At 35.3% G+C, this 26,078-nt stretch overlaps 1 protein-coding gene across 5 annotated transcripts in view; it reads left to right on the top strand.

The window, feature by feature from the left end:
• RALYL (RALY RNA binding protein-like) overlaps positions 1-26,078 on the top strand; it is a 727,213-nt gene continuing 701,135 nt past the window's right edge. For 2 of the 5 annotated variants that reach the window (XM_011937114.1, XM_011937116.1), the window contains exon 1: positions 1-219. Coding sequence is in view for 1 of the 5 variants with exons in the window: in XM_011937113.1 (XP_011792503.1) it covers positions 1,665-1,680 (16 nt within the window). In the remaining 4 variants the exon portion in view is untranslated. Of the gene's footprint in view, positions 1,085-1,533; positions 1,681-26,078 lie in introns of those variants that run through there. The other 3 variants (XM_011937117.1, XM_011937115.1, XM_011937113.1) reach the window with 2 other exon arrangements.

Here is a 26,078-nt window from a genome sequence, read left to right as displayed (position 1 = left end):
CGCCGCCGCCGCCTCGCCAGCCAGAGTTGGGCTCCGTGGGCTTCCCCCCTCGCAGCCTCGGTCCTTCCCCGCTGCCTGCAAGTCAGCCTGGCTCCGAGTCACGTGTCAGTGCCTGAGGCAGAGACTGCGAGGAAAAAAACGCGCTTCATTCCTTCTTCCACCGCCATACTGTATTTTATACTAAATCTCATTTTTATTACAACATTTTACTCCCGCTCGGTGAGTACCTTCTCAGTGGCATTCTTGTCCTATTCTTTTTTTTTGTCCTTTTTTTTGGTTTTTTGTTTTTTTTGTTTTTGTTTTTTTTTCTTTTTTTCCACTTCTTTGATTATTGTTTATATTTGGGAAAGCTGGAGGAGCATGATTTTGAGCCTTTTCCTGAATCCAAGTTTTTCTAGCATGCGATCGTTCTGTAGACAAGGCGCTGTGTCTCGGAGTCCGCGGCGACCGTGCCCGCTGGGAGCGTCTCCCAAGTCCAGCAAAATGTGCAACTGGTTTTATGGATAAAGCGATGTGAAGTATGGTGCCTATTTTTTTCCTTTGTAAAAATAAAAAAGCATGTTTCTAACTCTTTTTTTTTGCATACTCTTTTTCTGATAACATTTTTGTATAGGTGGGATTTTACAGCAGTGTTTACAAGTTTGTGGTCTTGCAATACTGGTGCAAACCACTGAGCAAAGACATTAATTTTATATTTTTGTGCCCTTTTTGGAAGCCGGTGAGAATAAATTCGATTTTTCCCTCCTGTTTTTGATACCCATTGATAACATGAAACTTTTCTTACAGCTGGTGACTGGGATCATTTTTAAGCAAAATACTTTTTTCCTCCTTTAAATTAACTATGACTTTTGCACATTTGACTTTTTTAAAAAACCGAGATAATTTTATGATAGATATCCTGATATCTATATCTATATTGTCCCTTATTTCTCCCCTTCCCTCCCCGTAAATCAATTTTCAAATGATGGCAGTGGAAGGTTTTTCTGGAAAAAAAAAAAAAAAAAAAAAAAAAAAAAAGAAGTGCGGTTTGGTTTCCTTGTCAACGGAGGATGAAGTGAACAGCTGAGCAGCTCGCAGAGAGCAGGTACTTGGTCCCCTTGGAGGCGTTTCCCGGGTGTGCAGTGGCAACACTGGTCCTAGCAAAGAAATGTGAGTGTGAGTGTGAGTGTGTGTGTGTGTGTGTCTGTGTTTGCGCGCGCGCATCTCCGCAACCGAGGTGGGGAGAGCCGCGCCGGGAGCCAGGGAAAACCAAAGTCCGTTCCCGGCTTCAGAATCCTTTTCTGGATGTACGCAAAATACAGTCCCCTCCCCCCACCTCCATCCCCCCTCCCCCTCCCCGTGAGCTGCGCCTAGGTCGTCTCCCGGCGGGGCGGGTGGCGTCTGCGCTGCGGGCGGCGCTGGCCGGGCACTTGGTGGCCGGCGGGCCCTGTAAGTTCTCCGAGGGCCACTTGCACAGCAGGAGGGGCGAGGACCGTGTACGTGGCGCGGGCCGTCGGGCCGGCTAGAGGGGACCCCCAGAGCACCGGGAGATGGGGGAAGAAGCGGCAGAGACCGCATCTTCCGGAGGGACTGGCTCCAGGCCACGCGGGCCGGAGCTCGAGACATTTCCAGAGCCTTGAGGATGGCACCGGCCCCCGCACGCTCAACTCCTGCTCCTCTTCGCAATGAGTAAACGACGCAGTAGGTCTTTCCCAGCCTATTTTGCTTTTCCAAAGGGCTTTGCTTTCTTAGTGGTGCTGTCTTTGGATCTTTTCTTTATGCCTGTTGTGTTGCGTTGGTTTTAAGTGCCTGCTGGTGTCGTCTTCCAGGGAATGGGGAAATAGTTTCTTATAAGACGGTCACTTGGATTTAATGTTGAGGTCGACGCTGTTAGTTTGCAGTAATGACCCTACAGCTCTAAGGTATAAAAATGCCCCTTATTTAAATTTTATTAGAGGGAGAGTTTTCTCTCTTTTTAACTACCTGATACTGGCTCTAAAGGTTTTCCCCTGAGAACTGTGTACAGGGCAGGAGTGAGGGGTTGGTGATAGAGGTGATGATTTCGTGTGTTGGCAGCATTGAAATACTCAGTGTTGAATATATTCTATTATATTTTATGATTATCCTGTTACATGTTTTCAATATAATTTAGCATTACTTTTCAGAGATGGACCAGTTCGCAATAAAAAGCCTTTTCTGTATTTAACACTGTGACAGAATCTGCTGGAAATTTTTCTGTCCAAATAAATTTCGTAAAGGCATACATCTTAAAATCTGGAGTCACCATTATTTAAATACTTTGATTTTCTTACCTTTTCCCCCCTTAAATGAAAAGCTTAGCTTTACATTATCATGTGTATATACTTTGGATTCTGTAAAATAAACATAAGGCAAATGAAACAACTTTTTACCTCTCGGATGAAGTTTTCTTCCGGGGAACTACATAAATAAAAACTGACTCCAACATACAGAGGGGCCCATGACAAAGGGGTTTATAACATTAACTGGCTTTTTCAAGCAAATATTTCACTGTCTGTAACCTCAGTTTGTGGAATGAAAAGTTTTATGCCTTATTTTTTATTCTTTGTGGTCAAAAAGTAAGGAGTGCAAAGGGCCATTTATCTGTAGAAGATTAAAAGTTAGTGTAATATCTGGAAAGCTATATATATTTTTTGTTCACAACTCATGCAAGTATCTCAAAAGTCTTTGGACATTTCATTGCATGTGAGGTATTTTGTTCTCACAGTAGCTTTTCTCTGTGAAGAAATCCTGTTGCATTTATATAAAGAAGATAGTTTATGTCACTGTCTGTGGACACCATATTTGATATCTTGATGCGTATAGTTCTAAGATTTGAAGCCAATATGATGGCACTAAGCCTGAAATTAGGATTTTCTTATTTTTGTATAGTGAGCTAATTACTAAAATACAGTCTTTCATATGGTTCAAACAGCTAACATAAAACATTAAAAAAGCCATTTGCAACATTCTGTGATTTTAAAAATCATTTTAATTATAACAATGTATGTACATAGAAGTACTCATTTATTAAAAGCAAGACAATTTATGTGTATAATATATTTTTGTATGTTTTATGTATTATAAGTCATTTAGTTCTTTTAAGAGAGAGAGAGACAGAGCAAGCAAGCAAGAAAGAGCTTGAGTGATCGAACCTGTATTTTCATTAAGAGAATCAGTTGCTGCCCTAAGGTAGAGGTAGTTTGTGTCTTAAGATTGGGCAAAACACTAGCTGTATTGTATGATCTTTCCCAATGAGATTGAAACCATTAATGGGACCAAAGACGATTTTAATGTGAGGACAAAGAGGTAGTTGGGCTTTAATTTCTGTAACTTAAGACCATTTTAAGAACCTTTAGTTATCTATGTTTTCATTTATTTAAGATTCATTTTTGATTATATTGTATACTTGTATTACATTTCTGCCTATTACATTCAAAATTTTCAAATTTCTTCCTGTGTGAGTCATACTGGGAATTCTACAACTCTTAAATTGGCCACCTGTTTAGTTTTTGATTTAAAATTGTTGAAGGTAGTATCCTACATTTAGCACCGCCTACTGGCTTCTCATGGAAAAAATACATTTCTCAAAAAATACAAATCCACAAGGATTTACATCAATTTGATTGTGCAGATCTTTTCAACTGCTTACTGAGAGAGAAAGAGGGAAAAAACATTTGTATGCTGTAAGGAGAGGGTTTCCAGGGTAAAGGTAGGGACCAAGGGAAAGAAGACCCACAAATTAAATTGGCATTGGATCACTATCTGACCTCAAACATTTTACAGTCTAAACTGTGACAAAGAAATAATCACAAAATGAAAACCTATTAAATTTTCTAGGTCTTTCTGTGGGATAACAAAATGTGGGTATTGTTTAAAATCTTGGATTACTAAATTGATTTTGCAATGTCTTTCTCAATCGATATAAAGAAAGTTCTAGTTGGAATTCTGTCTTGAGTGTGTGGTCTGTCGAATAATATTTAAATGAATAACTTTTCATCATTGAAGATTAACACTTAATTATTTTTATATGTATTTTTCATGGACATAAACAATCATGTAGCACCCTAATTTTTTTCTTAACATGCATCAAATAGCCACACTGTGGTGGTGTATATACAAGGGGTGAAAGTTCCAAGCATACAATTATAAAGACACATCCTTAGCCATAATAGATGCATTACCTTTCTTAAAAATGATAGTTGGTTTATTTTCTCTAATTTGTATGAAAGTCTAGTGGCTGAAAGAGCTACTATAATAATACAAACAAATGATGCCTTCAGAATATAAAAATTATTAATTAGAAAAATAATTTGATATGCAAAACATTTTCTTCCTAGTTAAAAGAAATGTGAAATATTTGGATAGCTGTTTCTTAAATGCCGTATTTACTTATTTTAAGAGCCAGTAGTAAGTATATAGAAATTCCAGTGAGAAGTATATGTCTGTTGCATTTTTGCAACTCTACCCCAGTAAAAGTGTGGTCGTATTTTGTTTACTGTTTACTGAGAGTGTAAGCAACTAAGCAGGGCATTCATTGATATAACTACATTTCAAGTCTTCAAAAAGCTCCATTATGGAAGTAGAAGAGAAGTGAGGTGGATATGTAAGATTGAATATTAAGAACAAATTTGAGAAACATATTTCAATTACAATTGATTTTTCTCTCTGACTTTTGAAACTTTAATTTTTATTTTAGTTATTTTTATTTTTTCTTTCCAACTTTTAGTTTCAAGGGATACATGTACAGTTTTGTTACATGGCTAAACTGCATGTCACGGGGTTTGCTGTACAGCTAGTCTTATCACACATGAAATCTTTATTTTTAAATAATGATTAGCTGAGATTTTAAAATAGTTATTTCTTTACTTCTTTTATCATACTGTCATTATGACAATTCTGTGTTTTGCTATGAAAACCTGAAGTAATGATTAATTTTATTCTTCACATTTTTATGGACTTCCAGAAAGTAAATAATAACATGTTTAAAAAGGTCCTTATCAATCTGCAGTAATTGTTATTATTCTCTTATTACTATTACTATCTACTACCAGTGACTTGTACAAATGCTTGTAAAGATCCTATTTCCATAATTCAGTATGATTCTTTGATTTAATAAATTTCTGTTCAATAATTGGCAGGCAACATAAACTTTCATTTTATTGGCAATAAAAAGTTTGTTTTGCTACATCATGAGTTTGAAAACAATATTCAATAACATGTAAGTAAACCTGATTTCTGAATGTATCAATAGCAAGTTACACTGTTAACAAGTTTACATAATTATACTTGTCATCACCCTTTTATTATTAAATTTTGATGTGCAGACTATATGGATATAACACAGCTGCTGCCAACTTTAGTAGTTTTGCTTATCCTCATTGCTTTTAGATTTTCCATCATACATTGGTAATTTTGTTTTCTTTTGTTAGACTTATGTTAAATATCAAACTTACCTTGTGGAAGATTGACTTTGTGTTTTTCTAAATTCTTCTGTACATTTAAAATTATTTTTGTTTGTTAGTTTTGAATTTTCTTGCTATTTTTCTGGGACTGAGTCCCGGAAAATAAAGAGGCATTGGTTTAATGTCTTTTTCTATCCATTTGTAGCCACAGAGATGGCAGTTGGAGGACTTCAGTTATAGTATTTAGGATTTATATTTTCTGGACTGTCCTTGCAGACTCCTCAGCTGGGGTCAAGACTCTAAGAGTTATTTATTTGATCACGTAAAAATCTAAATGGAGAGGAAAGTTGTGGAGTAGAACGTGGAAGTCTTGCACTGGTCTTCTGAAAGATACAATAACATGCATCACTCAGTGCTCTTATATCACAAAATACTAGGGATTTTCTGTGCATAAATATATTTGGCAAAATTCCATTTAACTCACTAATATACTTTTTGCTTAGAATAATATGGTCAAATTCTTCCCCAGACTTCAGAGTGGGAATTAATTGCATTCATACATAATCCATGTGTTTAGAGAAAATGTTTATGCACATTTTGATAGCCATATGCTAAATAATAAGAGGAGCAAGACATTTCTGAGTCATTTCAGAAATTATTAACAGGTGGGAGTAAGGAACGGCTATGTTTTCATTAAATCAAGATGAGAGGGAAAGAAATTGATGTGTCAAATGAATGCAATTCCATTTGTACTTCCCCTCCATGATTAGATAATAATATTATTTTATATGTTGGAGGAAACTGAGACTTGGAGCTCAGAGCTCCATAGGTGGTAAAGGGAAATTTGACATACAGGAAGTCTTAACTGACACCTCATGTGTTTTCTTCTACACAGAGATGCTTCATTTGTGGAGAGGATTTTTGTTTGTTTGTTTTGGTTTTCCTAATATAAAACAACTGTTATATATTTATTCTTGATACATTCCTTAAAATGTCTGTAGTTTGGCAAGTTTTCAATAGTGAGTGCTTTTCGCTAGTGAGTGCTTTGAGCAGAAACAAAAGAAAATTGCCCCACACAGATACTGTTAACTGATCCTGAAAGGACCTTCCTATGACCATGTCATCACACATCTCTCCAAGACAGGTTTTCTGAAGAGAGCCAATGCATAACATCACATTTGTGAGTTACCACTGTCGCTCTGTGGTTGGGTCAGAAGAGACAGTTCTCTGCCCTTAGTTGCTTTGCAGAGAGCCTGGGAAACACATTCAACATTGACTTTCTGAATACGAAATGTAATCTCTACCCTTGAAGCTTTTGTAGTATGATGTGGAAAATTAGTCTTTTGTGCAAGGAAAGCTGAACAGCTAATTCTTTCATAACACAGAGTTCTATAAATATAGGTGTCTTGTCTGTCTACCAACATCTCACCATCAACATCATACCACCTCACAATTTTACTGTTACACGTATTTGGATATGACATTTATCAAGCTCATTTTAAGTTAGTAACATAAAACACATATGAGTGTTTAATATATTATTTGAGAATTCTGTGTTTAGTTGCCTCTTCAGATATGCAAGAAAGTGTTTCATCATTAGTTTCCTTAGAACTTGAAGAAGTGAATATTTTCAATGTAGAATAGGAGACATAAGCTATAGTGGAAGCAGTGTTAATGAACATGATGAGACGGATTTTAAAGACTTGGTCATAAGTCCACAAGTTCATAAAATCACTGGATTTTGAGGTCAAAGTATAGTGAGGGTTAAATACTGCTTTTGAATTTAGGAATCTGGATATCTTGAAAACAGGTGGTATAAAACAAAACAAGAGAAAGTAATATCTCTGGGAAAGCCTGATTGTGGTTGGAGGTGGGAAAATGATTCAATTGTGAACATAGTAATTTGAAGTTCTGACATTAACTTCTGGATTAAATGACCAATGTGCAATGGAAATTCAGGTATTGAACTGGGAAGCACACTTAAGGCTAGAAGGAGATATGATAGTATCATCTACATTAAAACTCTTTAAGTGGGAATAAGTCCTGCACAGGTAGAAATTTGGGAACATCTTTTTTTTGAGTGAATGTAAAAGGGGCTGATAAAAGGCAGAAAAATAGAATGATAGCCACTGAAGCTCAGAAGTGTGTGTGCTGTGTCTGTGTGTGTGTGTGTGTATAAATATTGTTCAGCAGAGCTAATGCTGCATAGGCTCAAAAGAAGGTAAGGCCTGAGATAAAAGCTTTGTAATGTGCCATTAAAATCCATGAATTTTTAAAAGAAACTAAATGAATGTGATTGATGATCCTCAATATGATGTGGCAGCATCATAAAGAGGGCTGTTGTTCCCAGGATTGTATGCGTCATGTGTGTATGTGTGTACTGTGTGTGTGTATGTGTGTGTGTATGGTGATAACATGATCTAAATAGGAAGACCAGTAGGAAGTTTTTCTGGAACTAGCTAAATTGATTTAAAATTTATATTTATATGCAAACATAGCAGAGAATATTCTGAGAAAGAAAAAAGAGGGCTAAACTCTTAGATAATAAAATACACTATAAAGCTTTAAAAATAAATATATTTACTAGCTATGTCTACTGAAAAATCTTCAAAGCAATGTCTTTCAGGAAGCAATGAACACATCTAGTGCACAAAACATGACTTCTTAATATCATTCCCCATTCAAGAGAATAAGAGCCCTTTAGTCTTCCTTAACCTAGAACTGGCTGATTCTAAGTCTGGGCAGAAAAAACACAAGATGAGCCTGGGAGAACTCATTGTGCCAGAAAGTAAGGAAATGGTCAAAGACAAATAAGGCTGTATCGTTGTAAACAAGTGCTAGCTTGAAGGGCCTTCCAGTTGTGTAATTTAAATCAGTTTGAATTTCAAGAGTGAGTATAACAAATTGTAAACAGTGAGTAAAGTAAAATCCATGAGTGCGTAATGATACTCTGAAGAAAAAAATATAAAAAAGAAAAATGACAATTAATAATTACATTGAAATAATTAAATGATTAACCTGCCTTTCTTGGTTGATGAGGGACAGATTTTCACAAAATAATGTGAGTTAAGTGTAAGAAATATGAGAATTAGAAAATTACTGTTTGTAACTCTCAGTGAAGTAAGTGATTCAGTCAAAGGTGATCAACAAGTGATAAAATCATCAATTAAAATTATTTCAGTGAATAACATATTCTCATAGTGCTCAAGTATTAATTGCATCTGCAGGTCATTTTAAGTGACTGAATGATTTAACCCAACATCATCAATACACCACCTGACACCATGAGCCTCTTGACGAGATGCCATATGAAGGCTAAGTGCCATTTGTGAAATATTGTTTCTAGAATGTCTAACCTGAATCTAATAAAACCTGGTTAGATGTAACTTCCAGTTTACAGAAAAATTCAGAGAAAGGACCAGTTAAACTAAACCATGAGGAAATAGTGAGACAAATACATAAGGTGAGGTATTCTACATTGAAGATACATATCAGCCCTGTGGCCTAGACTTGTAAAAAGTCAGTGCCACTGGGGAGGGATTTTTCCAGATTAAAAAAGACTAAAGACAAACAAATGCAGTGCTTGAAGTTTTATTTTATTTCACTTTTTTAAAACGTGGTCTATAAAAAGTCAAATTTTGGTAGAATTGGGACATTTTTCTTATGGGCTAGAAAATAGATGGTGTTAGGAGAAAAGTGCTGAATTATTTGCGATAAATGCAGTGATATATGCAACTGAATTTTCTTTCTTTCTTTCCTTTTTTTTTTTTTGAGACAGAGTCTTGCTCTTTTGTCCAGGCTAGAGTGCAGTGGCACGATTTTGGCTCACTGCAACCTCCGCCTACCAGGTTCAAACAATTCCCCTGCCTCAGCCTCCTGAGTAGCTAGGATTACAGGCGTGTGCCAACATGCCCGGCTATTTTTTGTATTTTTAGTGAGATGGGGTTTCACCGTGTTGACCAGGCTGGTCTCAAACTCCTGACCTTGTGACCACCTGCCTCAGCCTCCCAAAGTGCTGGGATTACAGGCGTGAACCACTGTGCCTGGCCCACAACTGAATTTCTTAGAGTCATCAAAGGAGTGAGGGAGGGAGTGTGTGTTTGTGTGTGTAGTTGTGTATGTGTGTATGTAAAATAAATAATCATTTGTTAACCAACTTTAAATCAGGGAGTGCTTATGCTGGTTTTATTGCATTATTCTTTCGAGTATTCCATCTATTTGAATTTTTTTCATAAAGAAAGTTGAGTAGTCTTTTAGTTGCCATTGAGACAAAAATATGTTTATTGAGGTTAAACGAAAGTAGAAGTCCAATTGCCCATGTTTAAGGTCATCTGGGATCTTGAAGATATGGAGACAAAGACAAAATGAAGTTTAATGTTAAACTGTGGGAATGAAATATTACCTGTGGAAGTGATATTATTGAAGGAAGGCTATTTTTAAAGCCACAATAAGGGAAATGTGAATGCATAGTTATGTTGTTCAGGATAGAATCCTCTTGCAGGAAGAGGTGGAGGTATAATAGAAAGGAAAATGATTTTTCAGGGTCAATTTCAGAATATTCTAAGAAGGTTGATGTGATTGGTAGCAGCACAAGGAGAGGCTGGTTACATCTCAAAAGAGGAAGAGAATTGAATCAGTTCATTCGTTAAACTAAGTAACTCATTATTTCTTCAACATATATTTTTTGAGCGTTTTCTTGATAAATATTGTGCTGGAGGGTGAGGATTCTGTGGTAAATAAAACTGATAACAACGCTGACTGCAAAGAGTTTGCCATCCAATGGTGACTTCAGTCTTCTCAGATAATTGTATATGAAGTCCTCAGTTGAGGTTAACTGGTATGAACATAGGAGCTAGGAAAGTGTAGTAGGGAATCAGCATGAAGTATAGAAAAGGTTCTAGAGCCATAATGAGGAACTTGGCAAAATTAGTATTTGTTGTCGCTTTAGTCAACACAGTTACATCACTTCTCCAGCAACAGTTAACAGCCTGTAATCTGAATGGGTTAAGGAAACAGCTGAGGATTACTTGGTTAGAGACTAGCAAGGCATCCACTTTGTATGAAACAAAGTGATGAGCTTTCCAGAGGAAGTGAATATGAAGACATAAATAAATCTGGGCTGAGAAAGAGAGCAAGGGCAGCTCCACGATGTGAACAGAATAAGAGCTGGTAAGGTTTGAGAGCCTGAAGAGCGGGATGAATAGCAGGCTCACTAATTTTAATAGAATGAGAGCAGTGCAAGGATGGATGGGTTTGGTCAGAAAAGAATATTGTATTTCCAGCGTTTGACAGTGGAACATCTTCAAATGGTGAATAAATTTTATAGTATGGTAAAGCATGTGGCTAAGAAAGGGGGACACTGCTGATGTTGAGAAGTTAAGATATTGTGAGGTGAAGCTCAGTATTAAAAGTGTAATTTTGAAAATGTGATTTTAAAAACCTGTAACAAGACGACAGGTGAGAAGGTGGAAAGGAAAACTATAAATGTGTCAAAAGTATCAATGACATTTTTAGAGCTTTACAATCAACTAAGACCAAAATAGATTTTGTTTTTTCATTTGTGACTTCTAGGACTTTAGTCCTGTATTTGGAACATTTTGAAGAAAGCTATAGATATGTAATGTATGTATGTATCTTGCTTGCATTTGAAAAGAATTTTCAGTGAGTACAGAAATAAATTCTGCAGTGTATACAGCAGTGCAACCCTTTGTAAGGAATTCTCTTATCAAAACCAAGGAAATGAATATAGGCTCCTATAATCAAGTATAACAGTGAATGATTCAGATTGAAAGGAAAGCTACAGAGTATTTGTTAATACATTTTTGTTAACATCAGAAGTCCAGATAGCAGATAGATAGCTGTATTTACTGCTAATTCTGTTGCTGCTGCTCTGCTGAGATATTATTCTATTTGTGAATCAACATTCTGGACCAGACTGACTGAGAAGTGCTTAGTCAGAGCCTCATCTTTGCAACACTATGAGAGTATATTATCATAGATAATAATATTTAGGAGAAAAGGGAGGATCAGACAGTTGACTTGTTAAATGTCTTAGTGCTACGAAATGGCTGAGCAAAGATCTGAACCCAGGAGTTTTTGGCTTCACAACTTGAATGTGGACTACTGTATCTTGTTCAAAAGATGGAAAAAAGGAGATACCTTGATTGGTACATCAGTAGGTCAGCATCGCTTGTCCAATAAAATAGACAGGTTCACATAATTAATGCCCTCACAATAGCTCCCTATGCACAGCAAGTTAAAAACACACAATGCTTACATTTAAAACTGTAGTGCAGTTGATTCTGATTCTAGCCCCTCTTTTCGGAGTCTTCCAAAATGTTTCTTCTGTGGCCATAATGAGTGAGAATTTCAGCAATTGTTTGTATATTTAGACAATATTTGGCATGGATCTGTTATAGGTAAGTCACCGTGTCTTGGGCCACCATCGTGAAACCCCATCTCTACTAAAAATACAAAACTTTACTTTGGGTGTGGTGGCATGTGCCTGTAGTCCCAGCTACTTGGGAGGCTGAGGAAGGAGAATCGCTTGAACCTGGGAGGCAGAGGTTGCAGTGAGCCGAGATTGCACCGCTGCACTCCAGCCTGGCGACAGAGCGAGACTCCATCTCAAACAAATAAAAAATATTTTTTAAAAAGCAGAAAGCATTGGTCTTACCATCATGAGTAAACAGTTTTCTGGAAAAGGAAATGCCGCATGTGAAAAGTGACCATGCATAAAGTTTTGAGTATTAAGAAAAGTAAAGATGATTGCTTGTAGTTCTTTAGGTTATTAAGGCACTTGAAGAAACTAGCCATGCATTTTCTTTCTCCCCTTTCTAGTGACTTGGTGAGTTCTCAGGTTGGGAGATTAGGTATTACTCTCGTTCCACTGTATTCCAGAGTCAGGAATGTATGACAGTGCAGACAAGAGGTGTGTCGAAAAAGTAAAGGGGGCCAAGTGAGAGAAACAACAGCAACAAAAAGATTTAGAGCAAATTGTCTGGAAAAAAAACTGGAAGATGAAAGTAAATGGTGAAATTTTGAGGAAAATAAGAGAGGGTCAGGGTAGAGGTACAATTAACATGAGTTTGCACCTTTGTATTTATCCTTATTTTATGCTTTAATATATAGTCTATTGTTTGGGAGAATGAAGTTTATCCTGGAATATGTTGAGATTACTCAAAACTTCAAATAAACTTACTAGAAACTGTTAAGTATTATACAATATATAAAATGAATTTAGAAGATACCTATGCTTTTAGATTTTTTACAATGGCTCTAATGATATAGCTTTATTGATAATTTAAAGTAGATTGGTGAACCAATAATATGAAAATATTTTGTTTTATTCTGAACCCATTTCATCATGTATGCAGTCTTTTTATTTCAGAATTGCTAGGTCTTTTTCCCTATTCTAGTCTTCCCCCTGGACGTTGGTACAACTCAAGTGGGGGAAAAGAAGAAAAAGGGAAGAGTGGAAGAGGGGAGAAAGGAAATGGAAGAGAAGGAAGGAGGTCAACAGTAGCCATGACCCAAGTTTTCTCTAGATCACTGTTCAAAAGAAACAATGCAAGTCATGCAAGCTGGCCACATATGTAGCTGTAAATTTTCTAAAAAACATATTTAAAAAGTTAAAAAGTGAAACAGCTGAAATTAATTTTCATAATTATTTTATGTAACTCAATGTATCAAAAATTATTTTAACATGTAACCAATATAAAATTACTTTTAAAATATTCTGTGTTTTGTGCTAAGTATTTGATATCTAGTTTCTATCGTATGCTTAACAGCATAGAACCAGCCACATTTCAGGAGCTCATGGGCCAGTGGCTATCACATAGGACAGTGCAAATATAGTGTTCATAGAGGCTTCAGGGCTATGTCATGTTTTCAAACTCTTTTTGGCATTTGTTCCTTAAGAGAGATTATCCAAGATATATTTTTTAAATACTCTCTGATCGTTTCAATTTCAGCTTTCACTTTTTATTAAAGCCTAAATAGAAATCCATTGAAGTTCATTTTTGCCAAAAAAGTTACCACAAAATATGATCCCGTTGACTAAGAAATATTAAATTTATCTTGATACTTATTGTTCTTCAGAAGCAAGATGGCCACTTTTACCAAATTTGCTTTTTCAATCTCTCATTTGTTATTTGGCCCTGGAGGTAGGGAAGTAATGCAATTGTCAGAAATTGATGACATCTTCATAGGATAGGCTTCTATAATAGTGGTATTTGCCTAACACCTAATTTAATGAGAGCTATCCATGGCCTTGCAGAGAATCACTCACTATTTTAAAAAAAGAATGATATACTTAACATGTAAATTTGCTAACAGATTTAACACTAATTGAATACCAACTTAGTTTCAGAAGTTATTTGAAAATGTAATAGAAAATCCTTATCTAGCTATCTGTTTCCTGCATTTTTGAAGTCCATAAATGTGGAAAATCAAGAGGCTTGTATACTATGACCCCACAATCTACTTAGTCTCATTTTCTTCCCCACATTCTTCTCTTCTTATAAAACCAGTTTCTTCTGAGTCTCACACGTTTTCTAATATGGCGTTAAAGACATGTTTACCTATTTTTAGGTCTTGATTTTTATACAAAGAAGATAGTCCTACAACTTCTAACATTCTATTTTCATATCCTATTTACATTTTTGAGATGAATGTTGATAATAAAAATATTAACAACCACCCAAAAAACCAACATTTATTTAATATTTAGCACGTATCAGGTGTTGTCCTCCAAACCATTGCTTGCTTTTTCTACTTCCACTTCATCTCCATCCATTGAGCTCCTGGAGACGAGACTATATCTAAGTATGAAACTTATTTTGGATTATTTATGAATAGCGGAAATTTTATTTCACTCTTTTCTGTTTGTTTGCTTTCTTGTTTGATGACTTCCTCTCCCATGAGGTGGTAGCTTTATGACAATATGGTTTATCTTATTGATGTTTTCCAGTACCTAGACAGTGCCTGGCACCTAGGAAGCACTCAATAAACCTTTTTGAATTAATTAATTAGTGAATTAGTTCCTCACTGTTGGTTTACTGCACTTGAACTCTTTTCTAGATAGTTCCAGTATCTCTGTATACACTCTTTAATAGGACGTAGGTAGAAACTGCAAAAAAAAAAAAAAAAAAGATATTTGAGAATCTTTCACCACAATTCATGATAGTTATCTCTAAAAATGTGAAAAGGGAAACAATTTCTCCAGCATGAAGGAGAAAGGACGTAACTGCTAAGAGAGTACGTTTACTGAAGTGATAATTTGTCTTAACAGAGTTACCCTACGTTTGTAGAGGGCTTTATCATTCAAAAAATTTTCATATACATTTTAATTTTATCCTCACTGCTTCATTTCTGAATGTTGAAATTTATTTTTATTTATTAATTTTTAATATTGTGGGTACATGATAGGTATATATATATTTATGAGGTCCATGAGATGTTTTGATACAGGCAGGCATTGCATAACAATCACATAATGGAAAATGGTTTCTCCATCCCCTCAAGCATTTATCCTTTGTGTTACAAACAATCCAGTGATACTCTTTAGTATTCTTTAAATGTGTACAATTAAATTATTATTGATTATAGTCACCTTGTTGTGCTATCAAATACTAGGTCTTATTCAGTCTTTCCATTTTTTGAACCCATTAATCATCCCCACCTCCCTGCCACCCTTCCCAACCTTTTGTAATCATGCTTCCACTCTCTATCTCCGTGAGTTCAATTGTTTCGATGTTTAGATCCCACAAATAAGTGAGAATATGCAATGTTGATTTTTCTGTGCCTGTCTTCGTGTAACATAGTGACCTCTAGTTCCATCCATGTTATTGCCAGTGACTGGAACTCATTCATTTTTGTGACTGAACAGCACTCCATTGTGTAGTAGATAGTACGTTTTCTTTATCCTCCATTTATCTGTTGATGGATACTTCGGTTGCTTCCAAATCTTGGCTGTTGTGAACAGTGCTGTAACAAACATAGGAGTGCAGCTATCTCTTTGATACATTAATTTTCTTTCTTTTGGGTATATACCCAGGAGTGGGATTTCTGGATTATATTGTAGCTTTATTTTTAGTTTTTTTGAGGAAACTCCAAACCATTTTCCATAGTGGTTGTACTAATTTACATTCCCACCAACAGTATACAAGGGTTCCCTTTTATTCCATATCCTCGCCAGCATTTGTTATTGCCTGACTTTTGGATGCAAGTCATTTTAACTGGGATGAGATGATATCTCATTGTCATTTCAATGTGCATTTCTCTGATGATCGGTGATGCTGAGCACCTTTTTATATGCCTGTTTTCTTCATTTGAGAAATGTCTATTCAAATCTTTTGTCCATTTTTAAAATCAGATTATTAGATTCCTTCCTATAGAGTTGTTTGAGCTCCTTATAAATTCTGGTTATTAATCTTTTGTCTGATGGGCAGTGTGCAATTTTCTTCCAACCTGTGGGTTGTCTCCTCACTTTGTTGATTGTTTCCTTTGCTATGCAGAAGCTTTTTAACTTGATGTGATCCCATATGTCCATTTTTGCTTTAATTCCTATGCTCGTAGGGTATTACTCAATAATTTTTTGCCCAGACCATTGTCCTGGAGAGTTTCCCCAATATTTTGTTGTAGTAGTTTCATAGTTGGAGGTCTTAGATTTAAGCCTGTGATCCATACTCATTTGATTTTTGTGTATGGAAGAGATGGTGGTCTAGTTTCATTCTTTTGCGCATGGGTGCGCATGGGTATCGAGTTTTCCCAGCACCATTTGTTGAAGAGACTGTCCTTTCCCCAATGCATGTTCTTGGCACCTTTGTCAAAAATGCGTTCACTCTAGGTGTGTGAATTTGTTTCTGAGTTCTCTGTTCTGTTCCCAATGTTGACATTTAATCTCAGAGGTGAAGTGACTCAGTCTGCTTACCTAGTAAATGTCATGGAAAGAACTTATCTCTGTCAATTGCATTGGAAGGTAATAGTGTAGCCTGGGAGTTCTGTAGATCCTCTTAATTTAATTTTAGTCATTTATTTGGAATAGTTTGAAAATCCCAGTACTTGTTATATAATTTTCGGTGCTTCTTATTACATTTATGATAACCAGTTCAAAATATTGTATATTCTTATGATTCAACCTGAAACCAAAGTTTTCTAGTTTTACTCGTTTGAGCTTCTCTAACAGTATTAGTGTAGTATATCATGAGATTTTAATGGTCATCATAAACAGCTAAACTGTTATCATTTACAAATACTTAATTATATTGATAGGAATTTTCAAAATACAGTACACTAAACAAAATAAATACACTGGATGCTGAGACTGATATAGGATAGCTGTAATGATCTATGGACTCCAGATACAAAGCTTTGTGTTCATCAAAGCAACGTCATTTCAGGTATTGATTAACTTTAAAATAGAGTTTCACAAGTGTAAATTAAAAAGTAATTTTAAGGCAGAAGTTACTACTTATATCTAATTTAGGATATTTTATATAGATTTTCATTAAAAGAAAGTGTCCTAAGACTAAACAAATTTAAAAATCATTTCCTTCATGCAGTTTTTGCTAAGAATTTTAACTATTTGAAAATAAGAGTATCTTAAAATAATTTTAATTGTTGACTAAACCACAACAGTTTTGACATTTGTTGCTTGAAAAGGGTAGATATACTTTTCTGTCTACCTTAATTAAAGCTTGAACAAATAGGATTAATATTTGTTTAAAAGATGATCTTGGTGATGTATTTTAACAGTTTCTTGGGCTATTTTGCAAATAGTTTGTGAGTGTAAAATTAAAGGACTTGAAAATAGATTCCTAGTTTTAATGGGGTGATGGGATGACAATTGTATTTTTAAGGTTGAATAATCACTGGTTTATGGCATTTACTCATTTACCAGTTCACAAACTATGAGTATATTGTTTATATTAATTTAAGAAATGCATTAGCTTCACATTATTTCATGAATCTTTTAATGTATTTATCCAATAAATATTTCATGAAAATTCATTTTTTTAATCCTTTTGTGTGTCACAAGGCATTATAAAATGTCTAAGAATGGAGCTTACAGTGCAGAAGGGACTGATGGTGATACATTTCACAAGTAAAAGTAAAGTTCAGGGTTAAGATAGTATCTTATTTTCTATTAAATCAGAGGATTAACCTTCCTATGCATTTCCAGCTGCAAAATGTGACCCATCATGAGGTGAGTGAAGTCGAATCAGCTTTTCAAGACTATATGTAAAATAACATGAATAGAAAGAAATACTTCAAGTTTATAGAATATTAAATAATCCGTGTATAGTCTTTGAGGCTAAATTGATTTAGTATCTTTGACTAAAACTTATGAATCACTTATGATAATTTGATGGGGAAATATGAGCATGTGATTTTGATCCATCATCTATCTTTATTTGATGTTTTAGAGCTAAGCATATGTCAGTATTCCCAGTATAGGTCTTTCAAGGTGTATCTCTGTATGTAAGGGGAATATACCCTTGTGAGTATGAGTATGAGTGTGTGTGGAGAAATCAATTGCTTATTAACAGCTTTAGAAAATGGTATTAGGTATTTAGTTGCCTAATTAGAGGAGTAGCTTTCATTCATTTTCCTTTTTTTCTTTTTTTCCAAGTCTCACTGTCATCTAGTCTGGAGTGCAGCGTGGCATGATCATACCTCATTGTAACCTTGAACTCCTGACCTTAAGGGATACTCTTGCTTTAGCATCTCGAGTAGCTGGGGCTACAGGTGTGTGCCACCATGACGAGCAGATTTTTTATTTTATCTTTTGTAGAGACAGGGTCTCACTGTGTTGCTCAGGCTCGTCTTGAACTCCTGGCCTCAAGCGATTCTCCCACCTCAGCCCCCCAAAGCACTGGTATAACAAGTGTGAGCCACTGTTCCCAGCTAGCAAATTTATTTGATACTATGTCTCCTTGTCCCTTAAAGATGCGTGATATATATTACATTTAAGTAAATTATATTATGTCATAGATTTCCTTTTTTTATATCCAACCCTCACAACAGGTGTTGGGATTTTAATGGTTATACAGCATTCCATTGTAATAATGTACTTTGTCATGACCCATTGTGAATATTTTAATTGGTTCTTTTTTCACTTTCTTTTCATTGCTATTTTGAATCATGTGTATTTCCATACACCTTTTTGTGCTTGTTTTACTGTAATATTGTAGAATTGTATGTACTTTTAATTTATATGAATTCATAGACTTAATTTATATTTTTGGTAAAACAAAAACAAAAACAAAACAAAACAAAAAAAACAAGCCTAGCACTTCAGCTAGTATTCATCTAAAGGATTTTATCTTTTTATCTAACATTAGTAGAAAAACTGGCTGTGTTAGGTTTACTTAAAGATGATGTGAAACATATAAAATCATGTATAAGTATTATATTGAAGGAATTTTTAGAAGTATCTTTCATGGTGACTTTAGAATCTAACCACTAGGATTTATACTATGAAATTGCATTTCATACAATATTTTCCTGGTGTGGGCATGACATTTTGAACATTCACTTTAAAAACTTACTATACTGTTTCATTACATTTAAAATGTGTTATAATGATTTCTTAATATTTTCGGCACATATATGTATATTAGCTTCTGAGTGCAAATAGTAACACATTTTTAGTAATGTATCATTCATAGGTGAAAATTGCTTGAAACCTATAACATAAAAACAGAATTACACAGGAACAGAGCTGAGAGATCAGTCCCTCATACAGTTGTAAATTATTTCCAGCCACAAAACAAAAGAATGTTAGTTATTTACAAAGGAAAAAAAATGGAAATGAGAACTATGCTTATGACATTATCACTGAGGTGGTTTGGGTTTCTTACTTACCATAAGGAGAGTGTTTGATACTGTGGAGCCTTTCTAGAGAAAACAAGATGTAAAGTACATTCTCCTTTTGAGTCCTGCAGAGTTGCCAGGATGACTAGTTTGTTGGAAAGAACCATTTGGGGTCCTTCCTTCTTTTCTTTCTTTTATTTTTTTTTCCTTCTCACTTGAGTGAATCACTGTAAAATTCTGGAAAGTACAGGAAAAAAATGATAAATTTTCCCAGCAGATTTTTCTAAACTAATCTTAATGGAACTTTTCAAGTGCTTTTATTTAATTTACCCATGTGTTAAGTGGGGTGTTCTCCCATCACATTGTTCATAGTGATAGTAAAAAGTGGTGCTGCTTAAAATACATTCTGTAGCCTGTTGGTTGCTGTTTTGAAACAAGAATTGAGATTTCCACAACAATTTTAGAGAATAATTTTATGTTTCGTTATATGTCTTTGTGTTTTTTCCTTCAGTTTTCTAGTAATATATTTTCATTGTATTCTGTAAAATACTGGTTTGTGGTTGATTGGAGATGGAAAATGAGCTTCTCAAGCACAATATAGATAACTTGAGAAGTTCACATACAGAACACACATTGCATTTACACAGTTTTAGTTTTTCCTAGATTATATGCTTCTTAAAAATAGGGATTGTGAAATGCAGTCATTCATTTATTCTCATATTCTGGCATTCATTCAATAATGCTATTGACATAGTGTTAGTCACTGATGCCCTGGATGAAAAAAAAACATCATCCCATTCTCAATGGACTCACAATCTCCAGAGAATATCTCACTATGAGAGTAGTTGCCTAAGTGCTCATAGATTAATTAAACATTCCTGGAATTGAATTGTACTTCCTTAAATGTATATGTGTGTGTGTGTGCAATGTATATCATATATACTCAGTGTATAATTTTTTTTTTGTTTTTTAAGCCTGTGGCATTCTGTGTAAATTGCCTAAATTTCAAAATTAATCATCACCTATAATATTGAACTATTCCTATAGTTTAAGAATTCTGAATAAGAACACAGAAATATCATGTAGAGATTGATAGTCTCAGTAGTTTACCTAAAAGATCTGAATAAATATTGGAATGATCTTTTAACAGGTTGACTCTAGCTCAGAAAAAAAAATGAGAGGAAGAGCAACACAAAAATATGTCTTTTTATCTTTGGATTAAAATATCTAGAAAAATACTGATAAATAAAATCTATAAATAATATTCTGCCATTGTCTTAAAATTTAAAAAATGGGGAATAAGATGTTTTTTCTTCCCTACAAAGACTACACATACTTTGACCTAATCTGTTTCATGTTGAATGGAAAAAAACTGGTATCATAACTGTGCATGTCATTACTGCCTGCTGGTTCTACCAGTATGCTTTTGCATATTCTGGATGAACAGCAATATTACCTAAATCAAGTCACCCTGCTTTATGTTCCTCTGTTAGGTTTTTGTTGTTGTTTCTACAAAATTGTGGTCTCACCATACTATGTTCCCCAAAGTACTTCTGTGATACCTTGCTCCTTTCTAATATTTGGTGAATTCCTAAATGTATCTACTTTGTGCATGCCATATGTTAACTGCTTTCTCCAATTTCATTATAAAGCTTATGTGAGTATTTATATAATCATTCCAAAAATAATTCACTCTGAAGACATAATTTCAGTAAGCAGAGCGTGTTCAGCATTACTAAGTTAAATAATATATAACACTTATTTGAATTCTTACTGTGGGCTAGACATACAAAGTATGTGTATTTTTTCTCACAATGGTCCTCAGAGCTTTATTGTTTTTATTCCTATTTTATAGATGATAGACCGGAGACTCACTGGGTCTATGCTGTTTGCCCAGGATGACAGGGCTAGTAAGTAGCAGAGCTAAAACTTAAACCCAGGTCTGATTCTGAAAGCTTCTAACTCTGACCCATTAGATTACTCACATCTTATTTTATATGCTAGGTTAACTAAGATTTGATTATTTACAAACATGGCGATATCCATTGTTATATTTTCTGCCTAATAAAACATATGTTATTACATCCAAATATCTTCAAAGCCCTTGGCCACAGGTACTGTTCTCAATATGCAATTATTGAATATTTACAAATGTGGCTCAAGACCCTGTAATGATTTCCAGGGTCCACCCCTCTAATAGCTGTTGTCTTTAGCTTTTCAAGGTCAAATAAGTGAATCACAATGAGGAAGACCATATGTCTAGAAACCAACTGCATGAAACCCTTTTCTGTTCAGGAGTTAAGCAGTGATCTATTTAAGTTTGATTTAGAGAGGATTCCAAAAAGTATTTTAACCCGAAAATATTACACAGTCCCCCTCTAACACATATACCAGGTATGCAAAGGGAAAGCCACTGTAGCTATTTTAGTTGTAAGTTTTATCTTTTCAATATTCTTTGACTTCTAATGAAAGTATGTTACTTGAAGGAATAAATTTAACATATATTTCTATCTGAATATTAGCACTAGTTATCAATTAAGAGCACAAGTGGGAAATCCATGATGTCAAGTAATCTATCTTTGTGAATCTACCTTAACAACCTAGTCTGAGAAGGTGATAAAAGTAGCATCATAAATTCCCATCAATTTAGCAAATAAATGCTGAACATTGTGTTAGTTTCCTAGGGCTTCCATAACAAAGTAGCAGAGACTGGGTGGTTTAAACAACAGAAACTTAGCTTTCTCATAGTTCTGGAGGCTGGATGGCCAAGACCAAGGTGTTGGCAGGTTTGATTCTTCTGAGGCCTGTCTCCTTGGCTTGCAAATGGCCACATTTTTGCTGTGTCCTCACTTGGCCTTTCCTGTGGGTGCATGCCTCCCTGTTTTCTCAATCTCCTCTTCTTAACATACATGTACACCAGTCTTATTGGATTAAGTCCCACCCATAAGACTTCATTTTACCCTTATTACCTCTTTAAAGGCCCTTTCTCCAAATACAGACATATTCTGGAATACTGAGAGTTAGGACTTCAACATATGACCTTTGTAAGGGATACAATTCAGTCCATAACATGTATGAATTATTATTCTAAGCACTGTGGGAAATACTGAGAGAATAAATCACAGTTCTGGTTTTCAAGTAGTTTACCATTCTGTGTGGGACCAAGTGAAATAGCCACGGCTTGAGTGCATGGGTGATCTGGAGGTAACTGCAGCCTTTCTCATGGTACCTAAAGTCAGGTGACCTCATTTGAGTAGCTGGGAAAGTGTGCTTCGCTCAATCACTCAAAAGCTACTCATTTTAAGAGGGCACTTTTCTCATTAGAAAATGTAATTATTTCATCAAGGCTATATACACGAGACGCTGAAGAAACAGTTTAGTGAGTGCATGTGGTTAAGGACTGAATTAGTGCTAAAAGTAAATTCAATTAGAGGACAATATGAATTCCTTTTTTCAAGTGAGAAGTTTGAGGTGTCTCTAGATAGAGTAATTGAGATTCACTTTGAAGAATAGTTAGGAATGAAGAGAAAGATTTTAGAACTATCTGAGTGGAGGTGATATGTGATAGTTGAAATGAAAATGGATTTCTCTGGGAATAAGCAATTGTGGGCAGCAAAGAGATTGTGGCTCGATATTTAATCATGAGGCATGCTGAACATGACTGAATCAAAGGAAGGCAAACCAGTGAGAAAGCTGAAAGTTGTGTAGCTCTATGAAAGCTGAGGCACAGATTATCATGCACAAAAGCCCCATCCTTAATAGACATTTCTCAAAAGAAGAAATGCAAATGATCAAAGGTATATGAACAATGCTAAATGTTGCATAATCATCAGGAAATGCAGATCAAAACCGATGTCACCTCACCTATTAAGATAACTATAGCAAAAAGACCAAAAAGATAGTAAGTGCTGGCCAGAGTGTGGAGAAAAGGGAACTCTTACACACTTTTAGTGAGAATGTAGATTAGTACAGCCATTATGGAAAACAGTATAGAGATTACCCAAAAAATTAAAAGTAAAACTTTCATATGATCCAACAATCCCGCTTTGGAAATTCAAAGGAAATTAAACCAGTATCTCAAAGAGATATCTGCACTTCCACATTCATTGCAGCATTATTTATAATAGCCAAAATATGGAAACAACCTAAGTGTCCATCAATGGATGGATAAAGAAAATGTTACATACATAACATTATATATATGAAGTATGTTATATATCATGCTGTATATAATATATATTATGTTATATATACCATGAAATATTATTCAGCCTTAGAAAAAGAAGGAAATCCTGTCATGTAAGACACCATGGATGAACCTGAAGGGCATTATGCTATGTGAAAGAAACCAGGCACAGAGACACAAATACTGCATTATATTACTTATATGTATAGTATTAAAAAGTCAAAGCTGGAAGCAGAGAGCAGAATCATGGTTGCTTGGGAATCGGGATGGATTAAATGGGGAGATGTTGGTCAAAGGTACACTGTTTCAGTTATGATGGGTGAATAAGTTTGGAAGATCTAATATACTCAGCACAATGATTATAGTTAATAATACTGTATCATATACTTGAAATTTGCTTAGAGATCAGATCTTAAGTATATTCACCAACCCCCACCCCCCCAGGAAACTGTGTGAGGTAATGGGTATTTTAATTACCTTGACTGTGATAATCATTTTATAATGTGTGTGTGTGTGTTTGTGTGTGTATGGAAACATTGCATTGTACACTATAAGTATGTCCAATTTTTGTGTGTCGTACCTCAATACAATTAGGGAAAAAAAGTTTCATCAAAGTAGAATTTGCAATTTGCTCTTTGAAGAAGTTAGAAATGCGTTTAACTTGTTAGGGTGTTGTTAGGAGGGAGGATCTTCAGCTGCAGAGTTCTATTAGCAATAGTCAAGAACAGATCAAAGCCACTGTTTTTCTGTCAAAAACTTGAGTTTTCTTCATGGGCTGTTGGTACACATAATGGATTATGATACTCTCTAAGTAACATAAGATTGATTGGCTATATGAAGCTCTTTTCTGTAGAGTATTAAATTGTGAAATCAGTAATAAAAGTCTGTGTGTTAAAAATCGTTAGCACAGAAACAAAAATTTTAGTGTTTGAATCTTTTAAATTTCATTGACAAAATACCATTTTTCTCTTTAAATCCAATTTTCCTTTGTGTCTAAGTATATCAGATGTAATGGCAGATTAGAAACATTATCATGAGTAATCCTTCTCCCCTCAAAATATGATTGGTACCTTTTTTAGACCTACTCTCAGCTTCACTGTATCTGGTAATTTTTTTTAACTAATCAGTAAATAGCCCTACTGTTATATCTGTGATGATTCTTAGTGCCCTCAGAAGGAGCATACGCTTTCTCAGAGGGTTTTAAGCTTCTGAAGAATAGAGAACCTTGGAAGGGCCTGGGAGCTGGCAGGCAGGTGACCTGCCTATAATTCCTGCCCTGACTTTTGAGCTCATCCCACACTTTTCTTCCTTGAGCCTCAGTTTCCTCATCTATAGAAATGATGCCAAACTTTTTACCCTAAATTAATAAAACGATTGATGGAACCACTTAGGCTAGTGTTACTCAAATGCATTATTATAATTACTTCCTAAGTTTAAGTTTTAAAATTTGGGAAGTCTTAAAGCAGGGGTCACAAACAAGGCTGAAACTTTCCCTTTATGATATAAGAGGGTTCTTTAACTCAGGTACCTGGGAGTAGCAGCTCTGTCTAGCAAGCCAGGGCCAAATAGATGAATAAGGAAGGAGACATTTTAGCTGGAAGCCTGTATTGGCTGCATGAAGCTCTCATCCCTTTAGGAGTTAGGTGAAGGCTGTAGTTTAGTTTTAAATTTGAGAGGCTTTGTATGTACACACATGCACACACACATTTAATAATAATAAATAAAAACATTTAAAAAGATATAACAAATATTGCATAAACATCCTCCTCCACCAAAAAAAAAAAAAAAAAGAAAGAAAGAAAAGAAAAACTATGCGTGTGAGATATTATTACAAGAAGCCTATTTTTAGGAAGTATTGTCTTGCTGATATTCCCTGATGTCCAACAGATACATGTGCAGTTTTCAAAACATTGCTACCGGTTGAACAAAAACATAGGTGCTGTTTTTTTGTAATCTTCCTTTCTGTGGCCACTTTGTGGCCCCGGTTATGAAAGCTTTTTAGTTTTAGTGTGATGTGCCATAAAAAGTACAAATTTTGAATCAGACGTATCTAGACTCAGATACTAGCTTTGCATCCTAAGCTCTAAAAGCTTCCTTTTGTTGGAAAGAAAATGGAGATGGGAACATCTAACTCTAATGGTTATTGTGAGTGTCACCTTTTATAAACTGAGTCACTACAGGGCAATATTTTCAAAAAACGATAGCTTCTTTTTTGTAACTCAGTGGCCCTTATGCCAAATTTAGAATTACCTGGGAGTTTTAAAAAATTTTAGTACTCTGATTTGAAGACCCTAGACTCAGGTTCACCTGAGCCTAGGATGGAGCTGGAAATCTATGTATTAGAAGTTCCACAGTTCGTTTTATGGTACTATCAGGTGGGAACCACTGCTGTAATACCATCAGATAAATGAAAAACATGACAACGTAGATTTGTCATTCAAGTGTAGTGTTCTGACACCTCTTCATCCCCAACTATGTGTGTATGTGTACATGTGTGGGTGTGTGTGCGTACATGTGTGGATGTGTATACGTGCATGTGTGGGTGTGTATGCGTGCATGTGTGGGTGTGTGTGTGTGCATGTGTGGGTGTGTATGCGTACATGTGTGGGTGTGTATGCGCACACGTGTGGGTGTGTATGCGTACACGTGTGGGTGTGTGTGTACATGTGTGG

The sequence above is a fragment of the Colobus angolensis genome, unplaced genomic scaffold, assembly GCF_000951035.1.
Source record: "Colobus angolensis palliatus isolate OR3802 unplaced genomic scaffold, Cang.pa_1.0 Scaffold16, whole genome shotgun sequence".
Classification (NCBI taxonomy): domain Eukaryota; kingdom Metazoa; phylum Chordata; class Mammalia; order Primates; family Cercopithecidae; genus Colobus; species Colobus angolensis.
The sequence above is the reverse complement of the archived record's forward strand: the minus strand, read 5'-3'. Positions and strand labels throughout refer to the sequence as shown.